Source organism: Polypterus senegalus, chromosome 12, assembly GCF_016835505.1.
Source record: "Polypterus senegalus isolate Bchr_013 chromosome 12, ASM1683550v1, whole genome shotgun sequence".
In the NCBI taxonomy this organism is placed as follows: domain Eukaryota; kingdom Metazoa; phylum Chordata; class Cladistia; order Polypteriformes; family Polypteridae; genus Polypterus; species Polypterus senegalus.
Genome location: NC_053165.1, coordinates 60,839,595 through 60,857,076, shown reverse-complemented (window position 1 = coordinate 60,857,076; position 17,482 = coordinate 60,839,595). Strand labels below are relative to the sequence as shown.

The 17,482-nt window shown below is 43.1% G+C and overlaps 2 protein-coding genes across 3 annotated transcripts; one reads left to right on the top strand and one right to left on the bottom strand.

Moving 5' to 3' along the window:
- On the top strand, positions 1 to 15,365 carry crybb1 (crystallin, beta B1). Of its 2 annotated transcripts, none has more exons than XM_039772674.1 (7): positions 1 to 37; positions 9,052 to 9,184; positions 12,958 to 13,093; positions 13,171 to 13,289; positions 14,267 to 14,399; positions 14,731 to 14,873; positions 14,970 to 15,365. In XM_039772674.1, exons 3-7 carry the CDS (start codon positions 12,977 to 12,979, stop codon positions 15,145 to 15,147), a joined length of 690 nt encoding a protein of 229 aa, XP_039628608.1. In that variant the 5' UTR covers positions 1 to 37; positions 9,052 to 9,184; positions 12,958 to 12,976; the 3' UTR covers positions 15,148 to 15,365. The 2 variants fall into 2 exon arrangements, with proteins under 2 accessions (XP_039628608.1, XP_039628607.1); XM_039772673.1 differs by lacking the exon at positions 1 to 37 and adding an exon at positions 4,160 to 4,238.
- Positions 4,026 to 7,676, bottom strand: cryba4 (crystallin, beta A4). The gene is made up of 5 exons (XM_039772675.1): positions 6,281 to 7,676; positions 5,740 to 5,858; positions 5,334 to 5,475; positions 4,298 to 4,440; positions 4,026 to 4,218 (listed from the first exon to the last, which is right to left on the bottom strand). Exons 1-5 carry the CDS (start codon positions 6,317 to 6,319, stop codon positions 4,071 to 4,073), a joined length of 591 nt encoding a protein of 196 aa, XP_039628609.1. The 5' UTR covers positions 6,320 to 7,676; the 3' UTR covers positions 4,026 to 4,070.
- Positions 15,366 to 17,482: the final 2,117 nt, after the last annotated feature.

Below are 17,482 nucleotides of genomic sequence, written 5' to 3'. Positions count from 1 at the left end.
TTCGCGTGCGCTAAAAACTGATGTTTTATAGATTTAGGTGAGTTGAATCCGTTTCTGAAACGGGAATTTCATTTTCTCTAACTGTATTGCACGAGATATCGGATTTATTGAAAACGTCCGTTTTGGAAATATGTTGCTATTTTTCGGAGTACTACTTGAAGTATATTTTGTGCGGAAAAATGGCACCTTCCTCGTTCTTAACGTTAGTTGAGGTGGAACCCAAAATCAAATATTTGCTACTTTGCTTTGCTCTCAATCAGCATATTTTTCTGTTTTTGTACTCCTTCAAAATAGGCAGGAATGTATATTTAGAGCGTTTGGAATATGCCTTTTTCATGCCCAGAACAGAGAAAGATGCTGTTTAAATAGTTTTACAGAAACGTGAATCGTCGGGCTGATCCATCCGTCCAGCAAACGGTAACGAGATTTTGTACGTAATGATAATAATATTTATATGTGTAATTAATCTTTGTTTTTCTTAGTGAAAACAATTAGTTCACAGTATTGAAAACGGTGCTGGACATGTGGCATCAGCCAAGGCTGAGTCACCAAAAGTGCGTGTTGGCATTACATCAATGGCTGTGCGCCTATAAATATAGCTACACAGCAAAGTCTCGCTCTTGTTATCCGGACCTAACAAGGAACTGCACAGATAACGTCCGCAAGCAACGAAAGAGTCAATTGCCAAGTTATCTGTTTAGTTAACGACCGCGATATATTAAATGTTAAATAAAAGGCTTGTGACAGGCGGACCTGACAGGAAACTGTACTGATAACGTCCACTATTTGTTAACGCAGTAATATAAAGTGTGTAATGCCTGAATCCGAATATAGGAGCTACCCAGACTAATTTTTGGGTTACTTGATGCTACAATCAAAATCTTTCCTCCAGGAAGCCAGTCTGAGAATTTTGTTCTCAGTCTTGAAAATGACCAGTTATGTATTGTTTACTAATTTACACGTCTGACAAACGCTTTTTCAAAGACCGTAACATTGTTCTGATATAAAGAAGTGACTTATATGTCTACTAGTAAAATATGTTGCTGGAACTAGTTAGCTAATTAGCCAGGGACACACATTTATTGTACTAAAAAACCGTCACTTAATCTGACGAAAAATCCCTTTCGACTGTCAATTGTGCATTATTGTATAACATCTGAAAAAAACGGATGTTCTTGTAGTGCATGGAGGACATTTACAAATGTTTGGTATCTCCACAACAAGTTAAAATATTTTACTTGATAAACTATCATGCTAATTAAAAAAATTTGTGAATATATTCTTGATATTAAAGTTTAAAAAACATAACTGTATGTGCAGTAAAGCTCCCAAAGCAAAACACCATTGTAAAAATAATAAAAATAAAATAATGTGTTCAATGCTCTGATGTGAAGTTTCATTTAAAAATAGAATGTTATCCCAAAATATATTTAATGGAAATTTAAATTACAAGCCAAAAATGTTAGAAAAGCTCAATTAACCATTTAATAATAAAGACGTTGGTCATTTACTCCATTTACTGCTGATGCTTTTGGAAGTGTCCTTTGATACTGAAACTCTGAGTCTGGTTAATATTTTCTTTTTAACTATTACCCTATTTTTGTACTAGAAGAGCACAGGCTTTGGCGAGGTGATAATGCCTCTGTCAAATGGCACATCAGTCTCGGGCAACAACGAACCCTAGTTAAGGGCACGATATCACAAACACCTAGCCCCGTCCCATGATATAAACACCGAGGGGCGCCGTGTTAGTATCTCAAGGGGCGTTTATTCCAGTCGCCAAAGGAGACCATTCCGGTCCTCGAAGACTAATCAAACTTGATGCACACCGATTGGCGCCGTTTATGTAACTCAAGCGGCGTGCGCTCCAGACCAACAACCTCCAGGTGGTGGCTACAATGTAGTCTTTTGTTTAGTGTTGGATGATGTTTTCATCAAGCATTTACGGAATATGCTAAAGGTATGGAACCTTATTCCTAATATATCCCCTTATTTAAAAAACCCGTATGTTATTTTTACCTTCCTATTACTCGCATGAAGCGTATTCCCTGACTTGCTTCTAACTAAGGGGATTCCCTCTGATATGTCACACAGTAAACGTTATCGAAATACCAAAAAATGAATAATAGGGCGAGTAACAGCCGGACCTGACTGAGAACTGCACAGTTAACGTCCGTATCTGACGAGGAACTACAAGGTTAACTGCAAATTACTCCCAGTAGTACAAAGGGAGTAACGTTCGGACCTGAGTGGAAACCACACAGTTTATGCCCTTGAACTGTCAAACAGTAAATAATACAGCGTGGAATGCTCGAGCCAAATGGTAAAGTAAAAAGTGGGTAACAGGAAGGAGACAGATTATAAAAGATGACTCGCTTGGGCCAGTGATAGCAACTGAATGCTCGAAAGTTCTTTTGGATAATGAGTTTTATAATAAAAATAAAAAAAACTGCGTGAGTCAATGGCGCTCAGGTGCTCGTATTCAGGTGATTTCAGCGCATATATCATAGGAGGAGGAGCGGTGGAAATAACTTAACTGAAGAGATGTAGTCATCGTTTCTGCAAAGCGGCTTTGATCTACTAACAACTGTCTTTATCTTAGTCCTTCCCCATTGCTAGATTCGTTACAGCACATTTTGGTTTGTCACTCATATCTCCTGAAGATGCAAATTCAGGAGTGATAAAATGCAAAGCCTGCATTTTCGGAGAAAGGTCATATTGGTTTGTTAAAAACCCATGCATTCTCCATGCTGACACACAATTAGTACAATAAACCAAGCGAATTGAGTACATTGTGTCTTCATTTGCTTGATAAATTATTTCACTTCTTATGATCTCGGTGTCGGTCCGAGTAACTGTTGACGAAAATGCACTCAGTCAAGAAATCGCATACAAGTAGGCGCCTGGCCTGCCTCGCTTCTATCGGCGGACTCGTGGAGGTGAATTGGGTCTGTCGAAGATCATCTACAAGTTTCTCAATCGCTTTATTTGGAAACACTTCCACTCTCTATCTATCAACAGACGACATGACGCCTCCCTTGATTTGTACATTTGGAAGGTGACTCTTCGGTAGCTTATAGAATGCAGTCTATGTAAATCACCTCTCCGCCCAGAGTCCGTGCCACTGCCGCTTTTCACCAACAGATTGTGCCAAAGCGACCAAGGCTTGACGGGCTCCGATGTGCAGATGCGAGCTGTGCCTTTCATTCATTTCATGACAAGTCAAGTTGGGGAGCATGCAGTGGTACAGTGCGTTATCACAACCACTACACGACGAAACAACTCGGGATCCTGGTTTGCAACCCCCGCCTAGGCAGACACGTAATCCAGTCCCACCCTCCGGAAATGAATCTCTATCTGCCGCAGCCAGGTGTTACCTGGGTAACCCCTCGGCCTGGTCCAGCCACTCGGGTTCCCAACAACGAGGATCCTACGAGACGGATCACCCTCGGGGAAGTAACTGACGCTCCCTCACAATGCAGGTAATGTGCCTCATTCGGGACTCCATGAGCAACCTCTCATTAGACACAAAGTCAAACCAACGGTACCCAAAGATTTTCTGGAGACACACAGTACCAAAGGAGTCCAGTCTTCATCTCGTGTTACTAGATTGCAAAAGGACAAAGGTCCAAGTCTTTATTCATGGTTCTTCCTGTCTTGCTATATGGTTGCAAGATATGGACGCATAGATATCGGGAGCGCCACACACCCCTTTCCAGCGACCTCATGACCACCCATGCTCTCCCAACCCGCCTACTGACTTAAGAGTCACCAGAAACATGAATGTCACTACCAAGGTAAGTAAACCTCTCGATAAGGTCCACTCTCTCCGCAAACAGACCCACTGCTGATGGCTGTGGCCAAGAGGTCATTACATTCCATTATGACGCGATTCCCGATGAGAGAATTGGACAAATACATCTATGGCTGGGGGCTCGCCACTTCTTACGGGACGTGTATACGTAAGCCCTTCTAATTAGGACACCAAGTCACTGTTTAAGTTAAACAAATAGACTTTATTGAGGTGTATTTATTGGCGCCCACAGGCACTCCCAGGACATGCAAAGAGGTCACTGCTGGATGCGTCGAATGGACTGCACTTGGAAAGTCTGTGCGTGAGATCCCCATTCCCGCCAGTGTTTGTACTCTCCTGAGTGGCGATCGCACTCCATAATGTACTGGAAGCCGCGGTATCCGGGATACTGGTAGCACACCCACCTGCGAGAGACAAGAAGAAGGTGAGAAGTGGGAGTAGAGGGGTTGGGGCAGTATGGCGAAGGGACTGGGAGATACATACGCTCCGGACTGCACTCGCAAAGAGCCGACCTCATTGTTGCACCAACCCATGGCCTGCAGGGACGGGTAGTCGTCACTGAGCTCCCCCTTGCGTCCAAGGTAGTTCTCACGTTCATAGATGGTCATCCTGCACTCGCGGTGATTCTAAAGAAAGGCGAGACAGTTAGCGGAGAGTCCACCCCAAGTTCACTGCGAGGCCAACTTTTCTCTTGGATCTAAACCTGCATCTGGCGTTCAGAGGCATGGCGTTCAGAGGCATGTAGTGTCTTTCATGATGATTTGAGTCATTAAGTACATTTTAGACGTAACATAATAATCCAGCAGAAGGTCGCGGGTTCTCTAAACTCGCGTGGTCCTGTCTTTACAGCGGATTAGGGCCGGAGCCAAAGAAGAACTCGGGATTCTGCCACTGCCCCCCTTAAAATGGGACATTGGCTCGCGTTTTTAATCATCCGACCACTAAGGCATTTATACCTGTATTTCAGATGCGATCGTGATTGAATCACCGAAGACTAATGCCCGCTATATGGAGGATATCCTTTGCAGTGAGTTCTTTCCGTTTGAATCGAGCTACACTAAAAGTGATCAACACTCAACCGACTTAAACGGCTTTTACTATCCACAGAACTCTACCACAACCCAGCCACATATCGGGCTATGACCCTCGAGTACCAGTTGGCCAAAGGCACTCACCCACTTTTTAATCTGCTAAATTCGGACCAATCCAGAGGAGTTGTCCTGGAAATCCCATTCTACCAGTTTTGTATAGAGTCTTCCCCATCACCCTGAATTGAATTAGTGAGTTTTCTATGCCTTTCTCTGGAGACAATTCTAAAGCACTTTGCACACTGTTGTGGACGTAACCTTTATTCGGTCCACTACATAAACCACATATATGTCTCACTAAGAACCAAAGTCCACAAATCATTCAGCTCATTAGTACTATATAGCGCCTTTCACCGTGCACAGGCTTACAAGTACTGTGGCCCCCACACACGCACACTTTTCCAAACGCCCCTGAAACATCCCTCACTCACCGCACAGGCGATGGGGCGGAATGAGGTCATCCTCTCGATGTGGTAGGCGTTGCTGCCGCTCCAGGCCTCCCAGCGCGGATACTCGCCCCTCTCCAAAACAAACTGTTGACCCTGGAAAGCCGAGTGTTCATAGCCCACCCACCTGCGAAGAGACAAGCCCGTTATAACCAGCTCTGTTCGCGTCCGCACCGCGGGAGGGACAAAAGGGAGATGCGGGGGGTCATAATGGCCGGAGGCGCTTCTATGGCGATCTTTGCTTCCCGATCACCAACACCCTGGAACTCAGGGACAAACCACAACCGCTTGCTGGGGGACGAGACATCGGGGTAGAGCCAACAGATTGGTTTGTGTGTCACCAGGGGGCGCTCGTGCGGATACTCGACTCCCGGAGGTCGGGTGTACTCACGCGCCGCTCTCCACGCGGAAGGAGCGCACCGTCTCGAAGCCGAAGTCCATAACGTTATAACATTCTGAAGTGAATTCGTGCTTGCGACCCTGGAAACATTCCTCGTCCCAAACGATGATCTGCCAACACAAGAGGGCGGTCAGTCAGAGAAACAAAGGCACTCTCTAATTCCCCTGACCTCCAGCTCTAACATCCGTGCCTCCTAGAGCTCCCGTACCCGTTACATCTGCATACTTGCCTTCCACACCTTCAGATTCTTTAGTTAGGGTTATATAGCGCCATCTTCCTAACCCTCCCCCAGCACATTCTCACATAAAATAGCGCACAATCATATGGGCTAGGGTGGAAATATGAGGGGATCAGTCTGAATGCGTCAGTTGCAAAGGGCAGCTGGAGGAAGATGTCCACATTGATTGTACCACCCCTCATATTTCCGTGCTTCTCTTATCTCCATCCTTCATTTTTTCACTTTCAAGGAATGTACAATTTATTTCCAGTAGCCAACCCCTGGTGGCGCCAGTGAGCACCTCCAAATACTTACCTTCCAGTGGCCAGAGAATTTTGTGCAGTGGTGAGTCATTTTCTTCTGAAATTAAAACAAAATGCAGTTGACAAATATTGTGTGGTATTTGTAGCTTCAACCTCATACTTTAAGTTGATTGCATTTACAGCATATGCTGAGCAGTGTAACCATTAGGTGGAGAAATGAAGAAATGAAATCCTCGACTCATCTGAGGTAAATGTTAATGTAGCAGTTGAAATTTACGTGAATGTGAACATACCAGATTGAAGTAATTTATGACAACAGAGCTTTTTAACTTGTGGGAACCAAGAAGAAGAAAATCATGTGCCAATCCTACACCAGCTCAGCTAAAGTGCCCTGACAAGAACTGTCAGAGCAGTGGATGACCAAGGTGTGTAGTCCAGTAACTGTCTGAGGTCACTATATTACAAATTGTAAAAAGACCAACCCACATCCCTCCATAGCAGGGGAAGTTTAAAAATGACAAAAGTAGATGGTACACAAAGAGCTGCAGACCTGGCAAAAGAAAAACTCCTAAAGGGCTATTAGGTGACCATCATGTCCAAAAAAAAATGGTGGTGGACAAAGACTAAGCCCATCCCATCCTCCCTGCCTCCAAAACAAGCCCAAAGGACAGGGACACACAGAAAGGTGGGGGCATCCCACAGTAACTCCAACTCACCCGACTGTGCTTCTCTGGTCACGTCCTACAATGAGTGAGAGAGTGCCGGCTGCCAGGAGCTGTTGCCCTTTTAAAGCCTTCTGTGGGAAGCCATCCCAAACAGGACAGGGGGCCTAGGGAGGGGAGGAGGGCGGTGGGGGTAAGCAAACTGCCTACTCAGCACTTGGGAGGGGCATCCAGGCTCACTTTGCTCCACCAGTATGTAACCTATAGAAAAGGGGCAGATGTGCCAACACACCAATTTTGATCTTTCACTTTTACCCTGGGCTTCCATCAGCTACTAGTAGTGCATGGGTGGGCAGATACCATGCTTACCACTCACTAGAAACACCCATGATAGCACTTCATGTATCTTGGGTGACCGATTCAGTTCCTTCCGAGTCCTGCCCCTCTAGCTGTGCCCTCATCATCTCTGCCCTGTGTCCATCAAATCAAACCAATGTAGTGTCTGATGTAGGATTTTGGATTTGTAAGTTGGGCAAAATGTGTCTCCCTGCAATAAACAGAGAAGAATTAGAGGCTGTCGGTGGCAGCCTAAGGTGACCTGGTGTCATGTGAGAGTCATAGTATGTCAGCCCATGTCCCCAAATGATGTACAGTAGGATGTTGGGAGGTCTTCTCTTGGCAGATTCATTCAGATTTATTAAACAAAAGTAACTTGGGGGCCTAAGCTTCTTAGGGTTCTCACAGAGTCACTTAATGTTGATGGTCATACAGACTTCTGGCTTTTAATCTATCCATCATTGTTGGAACATCATGGTGCTTTGAATAGATGGTGGTGGCGCAAGCCAAGGAAAAATAAATGTACAATTGTAAATTATGATAAAATTGTCATTAATTTTAGATCAGGGTGAGACACGAGGTCAGCATAGGGTAGATAGGAAAACCAAAGTGCGCATGGCTGCTTCTGCACAATTCCACCATCCTTCTTTCTGCAAGTCTCTGGCCTGTGTAAAGAAATGAGCGAAGAACATGTGAAATGAAGAACTAAAATGAATTTAGGTAAGCGTAACATAAGTAGAAGTGCAATATTAATAATCAGTATTAAATAACAGCTTTAATGTTTCATATGCATTTATCATTGTGTACAAATAATACATTTTATTCATAACGAAGGACGCCTCACACCTGGACAAACTGGTGAGGAAGGCAGGCTCTATTGTAGGAATAAAGTTGGACAGTTTAACATCTGTAGCAGAGTGACAGGCGCTAAGCAAACTCCTGTCAGTCATGGAGAATTCACTGCATCCACTGAACAGTGTCATCTCCAGGCAGAGGAGTAGCTTCAGTGACAGACTGAGGAGACCCCACACTATGCGACTGTTCAATTCCACCCGGGGGAGTAAACGCTAACATTATTCAAAGTTATTGTCTGCCTTTACATGCATTTTTGTTACTCTTTAATTTAATATTGTCCCCTTGGGATTAATATAGTTTATTTATCTATCTATCTATCTATCTATCTATCTATCTATCTATCTATCTATCTATCTATCTATCTATCTATCTAGCTATCCTTTGCTATGCTCAAGGCACTTGAAAATCAACCACCTCCTCTATTTTACCCATCCATCCTCATTCTTCTATCTTCTAACCCACTTACACAGTTTAGGGCTCTAACAAGGCATACTAATTGGCTACCTATAAAATAAAAATCAATAAGCTAAGAAATTAAAAAGAACTCATGGATATATACCATACAGATTTTTAAAAAGGCATTATAGGGTGCTATGGTGGCGTCTTACGTGCCCAGGAAGCCCAGACTTTGTCTGTTTGTAGTTCATGTGTTCTCCCCATGTCTCTCATCACACAGATGGACAATTGAGTTGAATGTCTTTTGGGCAGGAGCTATAAGTACTGAATTTAGGGCTCCTTGCGAGTGTGCCCGGTGTTAGACTGGTGCTCAGTTCAGTGTTCATTCCTGCCTTGTGCCCAATGCTGCCAAACCACAACAGGCTGGGATTCAACATGACTAGAGGTTTAAAAACAGATATATGAATAAAGGAATATTACACTGAATTTCACATATACAGCATATAGTGTATATATAAATACATAAAGTTCTGTGCAAGAGTCTTACCTATTTATTTAAATTTCTTTATGACAGCTTCCTTGAACAGCACAGTTGGATACGATGTGCCCAGTCGGCTATTGGTGATGGCTGCATATAAACGTTTCATTTCACTGAACTCGGTTCTGCTACTACAGCAACTACCACTGCAGCCAATGGCATTAAAAAGGTAAAAGCATTATTCCGAATTGCTCCTTTGTTAACATTTGAAAAAAATAGCCTTTTTTATGAAAAATATCCTAGGAGCTATCATGACAGTTTTTTGAATTTGCATATGTTATAGGACAACAAAAGGAAGGTAATCTTTGTCATTAATACACATTATAAGAGTCCTCCACTCCCAGTGTCCTCATGCTGTATTCCTCCCCTTGTTATTCTTTATACAGCTCGTTTTCCACTGGACAGACTCATAGTGCCGTACCCACTGACATAAGCACTGCAAGCATTCACTTTACTGGGACACCCCGTCCTTCTTATGTAACTAAGTGTTTAGCCAGTGACGCCATCATGCATGAAGACAATGTGATTTAAATTGGTCAGGGTCAGATATGAATGAGAGAAGTTGGCAAGACTAAATATTTAACTGGTTTTGACATGCCAGTGTGTGCTTGATGTGCCAACATGAGGATCAGTAGCCCTGGTGGGGTTTTTAAACATAACAGTGTCACAGGCATATCCAGAATGGGCCAACAGGTTGCTATCCAAAAATCAACAAGCCAGTGATGCTCTCCTGGAGTTGAAAAAGACAATTTATGAATGAGGGTGATACAAGCGAAGACCTCAACAAGTGCTGTAAAAAAAAAAAAAAGGGCACACAATGTGCCACACCTTGTCACAAATTTAGCAATTAACTCAAACAAATCTTAATTTTAGTGAGTTGAAAATAATATGGATTATATGTTAAAATGTGCAAACACTGGACAGAAAGTGAGAGGAAGACTGGAGGATGGAGAAAATCCCATGGCTCCATTGAGTCCTCCTGCCAGTTGTTAACCATACTGAGTAGTGGTGGCAATGTAGTGTTGTAGGATGTGATTCATGGCGTACATTCCCTAAAAGTAAAAAAGACAATTGAATAAAATGGAATATCTGAATCTTTTTCCTGTTCCGGTGTGCCTCTTCATGACAGTAATGAGTGTGGCTATTAGCAGGATAATTCTCCATGTCACAAGGCAAGGAAACACTTGGAATCACTCCAAGAACACGAGAGGGCATTCAGCTTAATGCAATGGCCTCCTCACTCACCAGGTTTCAAGCCATTTGAGCATCTGTCGATTAAAATGAAAAAAGCTGTAGAGAGAGGAGACACCCACCACAACGAGTAATTTACAACAGTTACTGGCCATAATGGAGGGAAAGTAAGGTAGCATTTATAGGCAAAGTTTTTTGTCACCTGGTTGAGTCCAAGCCAAATGAATTCAGGGAAACAATTCATCATAAAGATGGTGTGGAAAAAAAAGTGGTCACTCAGTTGAAACCACATTGAAAGAAAACACAGAGCATGATGAAATACATAGTGTACACGCGCCAGATGTATTGCATAGCCTGTACATATTGTATTGTATATGGCATGCACTGTATAAATCTTTTTTCAGTTTGTGCCATCCTCAAGGTTCCTATGACTGCAAAAATTGACAGAAATCTGATCTAGAAAAACATCACCTGGTGCTCCTTTGGGCTGTAGAATCATGGGGCTGGAATGAAAAATGGCCATTACAAGCTTCCCATCTTAGGAACAAAGCAGAGCTGAAGAAAAACCATTTAGGTCGGTACCTGGGACACACCATGGGTTTTAAATGGATGACTGAGTAAAGTAGAGAGAGGGAAAAGGGAAAGAAGGAAATAAATATTGTAAATGTATTCTATTGCAGGGGTGTATGGAAGAATAATTTTAGGGTAACATAGCATTCATCTTAAAGAAATGGCATAATGGGTTAATAAATCTGGGAAACCAAATAAAGTTCAAGTAAACAACAAAATGTACTCTAAACTCTAAGATTTGGTTTAGGAAAAATACTGAGATGGTCGAGTAAATAATGTACCAGAAGAAAGGCTGATGTAATATACAAAATATAATGAAGGAAGACTAAGAAATCAGCAGATGTCCTATAAGCAACAGGAATGGACAACTGTTATATGCACAGAAATTTCAAGGGTGGTGTCTCATCTCAAAAGGTATAAGAAAAACCAGAATATAATGTTCTTTTATTTTATATAAATCATTTGGGTGTAAACCAATGAACCAACCAGAGTAAAATGTATGCATTGATTGACACTGTATGTAAATTCATCCATCCATTTTTTAACCCGCTGATTCCGAATACAGGGTCACGGGGGTCTGCTGGAGCCAATCCCAGCCAACACAGGGCACAAGGCAGGAACCAATCCTGGGCAGGGTGCCAACCCACCACAGGACACACACAAACACACCCACACACTAGGGCCAATTTAGAATCGCCAATCCACCTAACCTGTATGTCTTTGGATTGTGGGAGGAAACCGGAGCGCCCGGAGGAAACCCACGCAGACACGGGGAGAACAAGCAAACTCCACGCAGGGAGGACCCGGCAAGCAAACCCGGGTCTCCTAACTGCGAGGCAGCAGCGCTACCACTGCGCCACCGTGCCGCCCTTATGTAAATTCAACAGTTTATAAAATGAACCTCTATTCTTTGTTTCTCTGACCAATCTGCTGTAACAGACTGCTTTTAAAGAATGCTCCCTCTAAGGCGTTTTGCCGAAGAGTAATTAAAAGATACAATGAACAGCTTTTCTCCTGCCTGATTACTGAATTGTCCTGTTAAAGGATGTTTATTTCTTTAATATTAAAGATGTTAAATTTCGACCACAGGTGTCAGACTCAGGTCACCAGTGCTGAAACTGCAGTGGCTGCAAGTGTTCATTTCAGCCACTTTTTAAATTATTAACCAATTGTTGTTGGTAACAGAACAAACATCTTTTGTCTTAATTCTTAAACTCGGATCCCTTAATGGCGTCTTTTTACCTTACACACCAATTAAGAGGTCTGAGTCTTAAAACAGCAAGTCAATTAAAATGAAGTCAGAAGAAGAAAATGAACAGCAGTAACTGGTAACTAATTAAGAAAAAAGGTTAGAAGAAAAACCTGCCACCACTGAATCGCTCCAGGACTGGAGCCTGGAGACCCTGGTCTAGGCCATCATGCCGGGTCTTCATTGGCAGCCCCCATTACAAAGCCTCTAGGTAAATCAGAATTCTATACATCTCTGTATGACATCCATAGATGAGCTTCTGCATTTCACACAAAAGTCCTGAGCTCATGGCTTTCAAAGTCTCCGGGCAGGGGAGACAATGCAAAATGCTTACAGGCTGGTTTGAAGCTGAGTGGATTGTTCCAGTTGGCTGGTTACATTGGGAGATGTGATGACAGCATGCTTTGCCAGTGGGAGGGAGGCTGATGAGCTGCACACTTCCATTGTGGTTGGCCCACGCCTCGATCCTCTTGCCAGCATATAAAAGATGCTTGGTGGGGAAAGAGGCCAGTGAACTCCCAGCAGCGTTGTTAGCTTCTACTCAGGTAAGAGGGTTTGCCAAGTGGGCCAAAGTGGGGAGGTGCTCCAAAGATCACCAGCCCCCCAGGTGAACGATTTATGGGTGTAAATGTTCTTACCATCTCGCTCCACTGAAATGCCAACATGCATATGGTTGTTTTAGCCTTAGCTAAGCAATGATTTACATCTTCTTTGCTGGAGTTATAGTGGTGGTGAGGATATTGAATGTCTGGCAACTTCTCTTGGGTGGCACTGATTAATGAATGGTATGGACAGCCTAGTCAGACAACATGAGCAGAGAGTTCCACAGGATACAATGACTGGATACACTATATATTGAAAGTCAGACCTGAAGTGGATATTAGGCTTAAAGTGGCCATAACATGTGCTCCCACTTTTACCTCCTTTTGCAGATTCTCCTGAAATCTCAAGATGTCCCAAACTGCCAAGGCAGCCACCAGCCAGGGTACTGACTCTAAGGAGAAGGGCACACCTGCACCTGCCAGTAAGGCTACTAAGACTGGAGAGCCCAGCATGGGCTCCTACAGGGTAGGTGTTCTTAATACCAAGCCAGGCTGCTAACTGGTAGTCCATCTGTGATCTCACACCTCCCTCTCTTCTTTCAGATCATCATCTATGAACAGGAGAACTTCCAGGGACGTCACATGGAGTTCCAGAATGAATGTGTGAACCTATGTGACCGAGGCTTTGACCGCGTGCGCAGTTTGAGAGTGGAATGTGGCCCGTAAGTACCCTCGTCCGGGGTGTCCAGCTATCAAAGCTAAACTGTGCCACTCAGCCCACACAGCACCAGTTTCTGGGTTCTCTTTTGGTATAACTTTACCCAGGAAACACTAAAGAAACAGTATCAGGACGCAATCTCTACCCTTCACCTCATAGCAATCCTGTCTTGGGGCACAATCTCATCCTTTACATGCCACTCTGCCCACATGGCATCAATCTCTGCATCAGTTTTGTGGCACATCACTCAGCCATCTCAGTGCCACACAACCAATACTGCATTAGGCCAGAGTCCAGGTTTAAATAAAAATAAAAATCTTTACCACTCCACCTACAAGAGCGTAGTCAACATTGTTCTTAAAACTTACATCACAGAGAACCAGTCACTTCCTACAACTTAGTCTACAAGGCATCAGTCTTGGGTCAGCTATTAAAATTATAAAGCCATTCAGCCAACAGTGGCGTTTTTAAGGCACTGGTTACGTGCTCAGTAGCATTTAACCCAAGGGGCACCAATCCTGGGTTATAGATCACTCCTTATATACCACTCGGATGATTCTGTACCAGTTTTTGGGATATGGCCACTTATTTACCATATATCCCATCGTAAGAAAGCACTACTTCTGTTTCTAAAACTGACAGCCCTCAGTAAATTGCAGTTTCAGGGCACATCCTAAGTTGCCTAAGTCAAAGACAACTCGAATGAGGGAGCTAACTGGTAGATCGCATTACCCAGGCCAGGACTGATTGGTGTCATAATAGTGACCAGGGTCTTCAGGCAAATTTGGTGATTTGGTCTAAGTGTTCTGACTGCAAGAGACCAGAATCTAACATAAATCTTTAGTGTGGGATTTCAATGCTGTATATTGACTTTCATAATCAATTTGCTTGTTAGCAATGCAGTACAAAAAATTATATATAAAATAAAAATTGACTGATAAAGGCCATCCTGCTTATAGTTCCTTTGCAATCTCCCTGCAGCTGGGTTGCATACGAGCAGAGCAATTTCCGTGGGGAGATGTTTATCCTGGAGAAAGGAGAGTATCCTCGCTGGGACACCTGGTCCAACAGCTACAGGAGCGACTGCTTCATGTCCTTCCGCCCAGTTCGAATGGTGAGTGCTCTGCAGCCTTGGTCCTCCAGAAGGCCAATGAGATAAAAAGGTTGTACTTGTGGACAGGAGACGCCCAGGGTGCAGGGAGTGGTGGGTAGGAGAGACTAAATTGTAGAGACATAAGAATTGGGTGCATCTGGAGGTGTCAGAATAAGAAAAGAGGGTGGACCCGTTAAGATGCAGCTGCCAGGGTTAGGACAAGCTAAGAGGAAGGTGACTGAGATGTTGCTTCAGGAAGGGCTTTTAAGCTTGGGATGTGGAGTCCGAACACTAAGGTAGAGATAAGTGAAGTGCTAGATTTGCACTGAGGGTCTTCTCTTTTGACATGCAGGACAACCAAGAGCACAAGATCTGCCTTTTTGAATGTGCCGACTTCAAGGGTAACAAGATGGAGATTCATGAGGATGATGTGCCCAGCTTGTGGGCTTATGGGTTCTGTGACCGGGTGGGAAGTGTGAGAGTGCCCTGTGGAACGTGAGTCAAACAAAATAGACCAATCTGTGCTGATCTGTTTTTCCATCTTTCACCACTGACACCACCTTTCCTTTTTTTTTTTTTCTTCCGTACTAGTTGGGTGGGATACCAGTATCCTGGCTACAGAGGTTACCAGTACCTGTTTGAGTGTGGAGATTACAGACACTGGAATGAATGGTGTGCCTTCCAGCCTCAGATCCAGTCCATGCGCCGCATTCGTGATATGCAGTGGCACCAGAAAGGATGCTTCAACTTCACCATGGCAGCCAAGTGAGAGCGAGCATCACTACAGCTCCCCCTGCTGGTGAGCACCGACACTGCACAATGTCCCAAAGACAATGACCAGCTGTGAAGCACCAGTGCAGCCACTTTTATAATCAAAGGTTAAGGGTTAACCTAGAAAGAGAGAGAGAAGAGCAGCTCTGTAACAAAACACTTCCAAATGTTAATGAAGTGGATGCTCTTTAATATGTGACACCAATAAATGTATTTTACGGCACTGATTTTAAACCTTGGTTGTTCGCTTTCTTTTGTTACTGTGAAATTAAATCTGCCTTTGCAAGGTCTCTAATTCTGCAATCACAAACTTCACAGTTTCTAAGTTGCTCACCCTTATTTATAATTTGCATTAATTATGTGCAGCATAGTGGCACAAAGGTTAGTCAAGTGCCACACCACCTATAAGGATTTGGGATCAGTTATGCATCCTGGTCACTGTTTGTGTGGGCTTCTTCCAGTCTCTAAACTTTCCTATTACATTCTAAGATGGTTGCCTGGAGAGGCTAAATTTCCCCAACATAGATTTGTGTGTAGGAGTGAGGGTCCTGCAATGGACTGGCATTCCATCCAAGGATAGTTTGTGCCCTGTTTCTGATGCTATTGCTCCAGTATTCTATATAAATGAACAAATTGATTTAGAAAATGGATTGATGGATAGTGTCTACAGTGATGGGGACCTCATAACACTGACTATGGGAGGAGATCACAAACAAAAGATAAACCATGATGCAAATATTACAGTTACAGATCAACCTTCTTTTCGTTTTTATAATGACTTTCACCTTCACCAGACACTTTACTTTACAATTTAAATACCATACCTTCAAAATTTCGGAGTGGCTTGATTAGGAGAATTACTCAGGGTCACACCAATATTTGGTTCTGGCTCCAGGGTGTTCCCTTAATTTGTGATTGCATAACTTCTGTGAAGTGTAAGTGATCCTTCATTGTAGATTACATATTAAAGTCCACCTGTCCATTTTTTTTTTTTTTTTTAGCCAGTTTATTCGGTTCAGGGTGGCTGGGGGCTTTTGCCTATAAAGTTAATAGTACTCGCATTAGACCAATTTAGTTGCCAATCATCCTAACATGAAAAGGTTTTGATATGTGGAAGGGAAGTCTGGGGCTGCACAGAGGCAGTGCCATCAGCCAGATAATTAAGCAAGGGCTCTAGTGCCATACTAATCATTATGACAACCATGCATGCCTGCCTGAATTTGCCTGCCCAGGGGACCAAAGGCAAGGGAGCATCATGATCATTAAACCAGCCATGGAAGATGAACACAGGTGCATAGAAAAGGATTTTGGGTTCCCAACAGGTCAGTTTTTGGGTAACGCATACGCAAGACAGAAGCTTATGTAAGGTGCACTTTTAAAAATAATGGTTCTTTAATTGTACTTTAATGGGTTGTGTGGTTTCTCATAGGACCATTGCTTGACAAAAAACATTTAATTCTGGGAAGGGTTCTTTAAATATCAAGTTGGTTTGAAAAGGTTCTAATATATGGACAAAACAGAAATCTTTACTATATACAGTGGTAAGTTACCTAGCAGGATTGGCTTTATCGAAAGCAGACTTGGTTCTGTAATTTTTGTGATCACTTAGGGGTAAGAAAGGTGCCTAAAGGCATACAATTGTGGAGAGAGTTATTGTGGAATTATACCTTGTGTTTTACTATTGAATGCAAAGTGTGTCTTGGATCTTGTGTTATACCAAATTGGCTGTGTTTCTTGTTAAGCACGCTATGGCCAACGCAAGTTATTGTTGTGTAAATTATGTAGTAAGAGCGATCTACTCAATTAATAGAACTAATTTGATTGATATCCAAAAAATACAAATAAACATCGGGATTTAGACGAATAACGCACTTTCATTCTACGAATCTCCAGGTGGGTTCTGCCTGGTAGCATGGGTTGAGGACATGGAGATGATGTCTTGCCTGAAGAAGGGGCCTGAGTTGCATCGAAAGCTTGCATATTATCTTTTTAGTTAGCCAATAAAATGTGTCATTTTGCTTGACTTTTGTCACATCCAGAAGCCCTTGGACTTGGGATCTGTACCTGTTGACACTGTACCTGTCCAGTACCAGAAACTGTGAAGGTACAATGTACCTTACATTAAATACGCTAACAAATCACTCTGTTGTAATATGCTGTTCATGGGTGCCAATATGGTAAAAGCCCGCACGAAAAACTAACAGACTGCACTCCTAAAAATCCCAAGTTGACACCTTAAAGTAAAGTAACATTAACATAACACTCTCAAACCCACTTAATAGCATTACGGGCGAGATGGCTCCAATGAATGCAACTTCGATTTAAACAACGAC

What these genes read in the sequence shown, in the direction of transcription:
- crybb1 (XM_039772674.1), top strand. Translation starts at nt 12,977, where the DNA reads ATGTCCCAAACTGCCAAGGCAGCCACCAGCCAGGGTACTGACTCTAAG. An exon ending in CCAGCATGGGCTCCTACAGG is followed by an intron (nt 13,094 to 13,170) that starts GTAGGTGTTCTT and finishes CTCTTCTTTCAG; the next exon opens with ATCATCATCTATGAACAGGA. An exon ending in CCTTCCGCCCAGTTCGAATG is followed by an intron (nt 14,400 to 14,730) that starts GTGAGTGCTCTG and finishes TTTGACATGCAG; the next exon opens with GACAACCAAGAGCACAAGAT.
- cryba4 (XM_039772675.1), bottom strand. Translation starts at nt 6,319, where the DNA reads ATGACTCACCACTGCACAAAATTCTCTGGCCACTGGAAG. An exon ending in AATTCTCTGGCCACTGGAAG is followed by an intron (nt 5,859 to 6,280) that starts GTAAGTATTTGG and finishes TTGTGTTGGCAG; the next exon opens with ATCATCGTTTGGGACGAGGA. An exon ending in TTGCGAGTGCAGTCCGGAGC is followed by an intron (nt 4,219 to 4,297) that starts GTATGTATCTCC and finishes TGTCTCTCGCAG; the next exon opens with GTGGGTGTGCTACCAGTATC.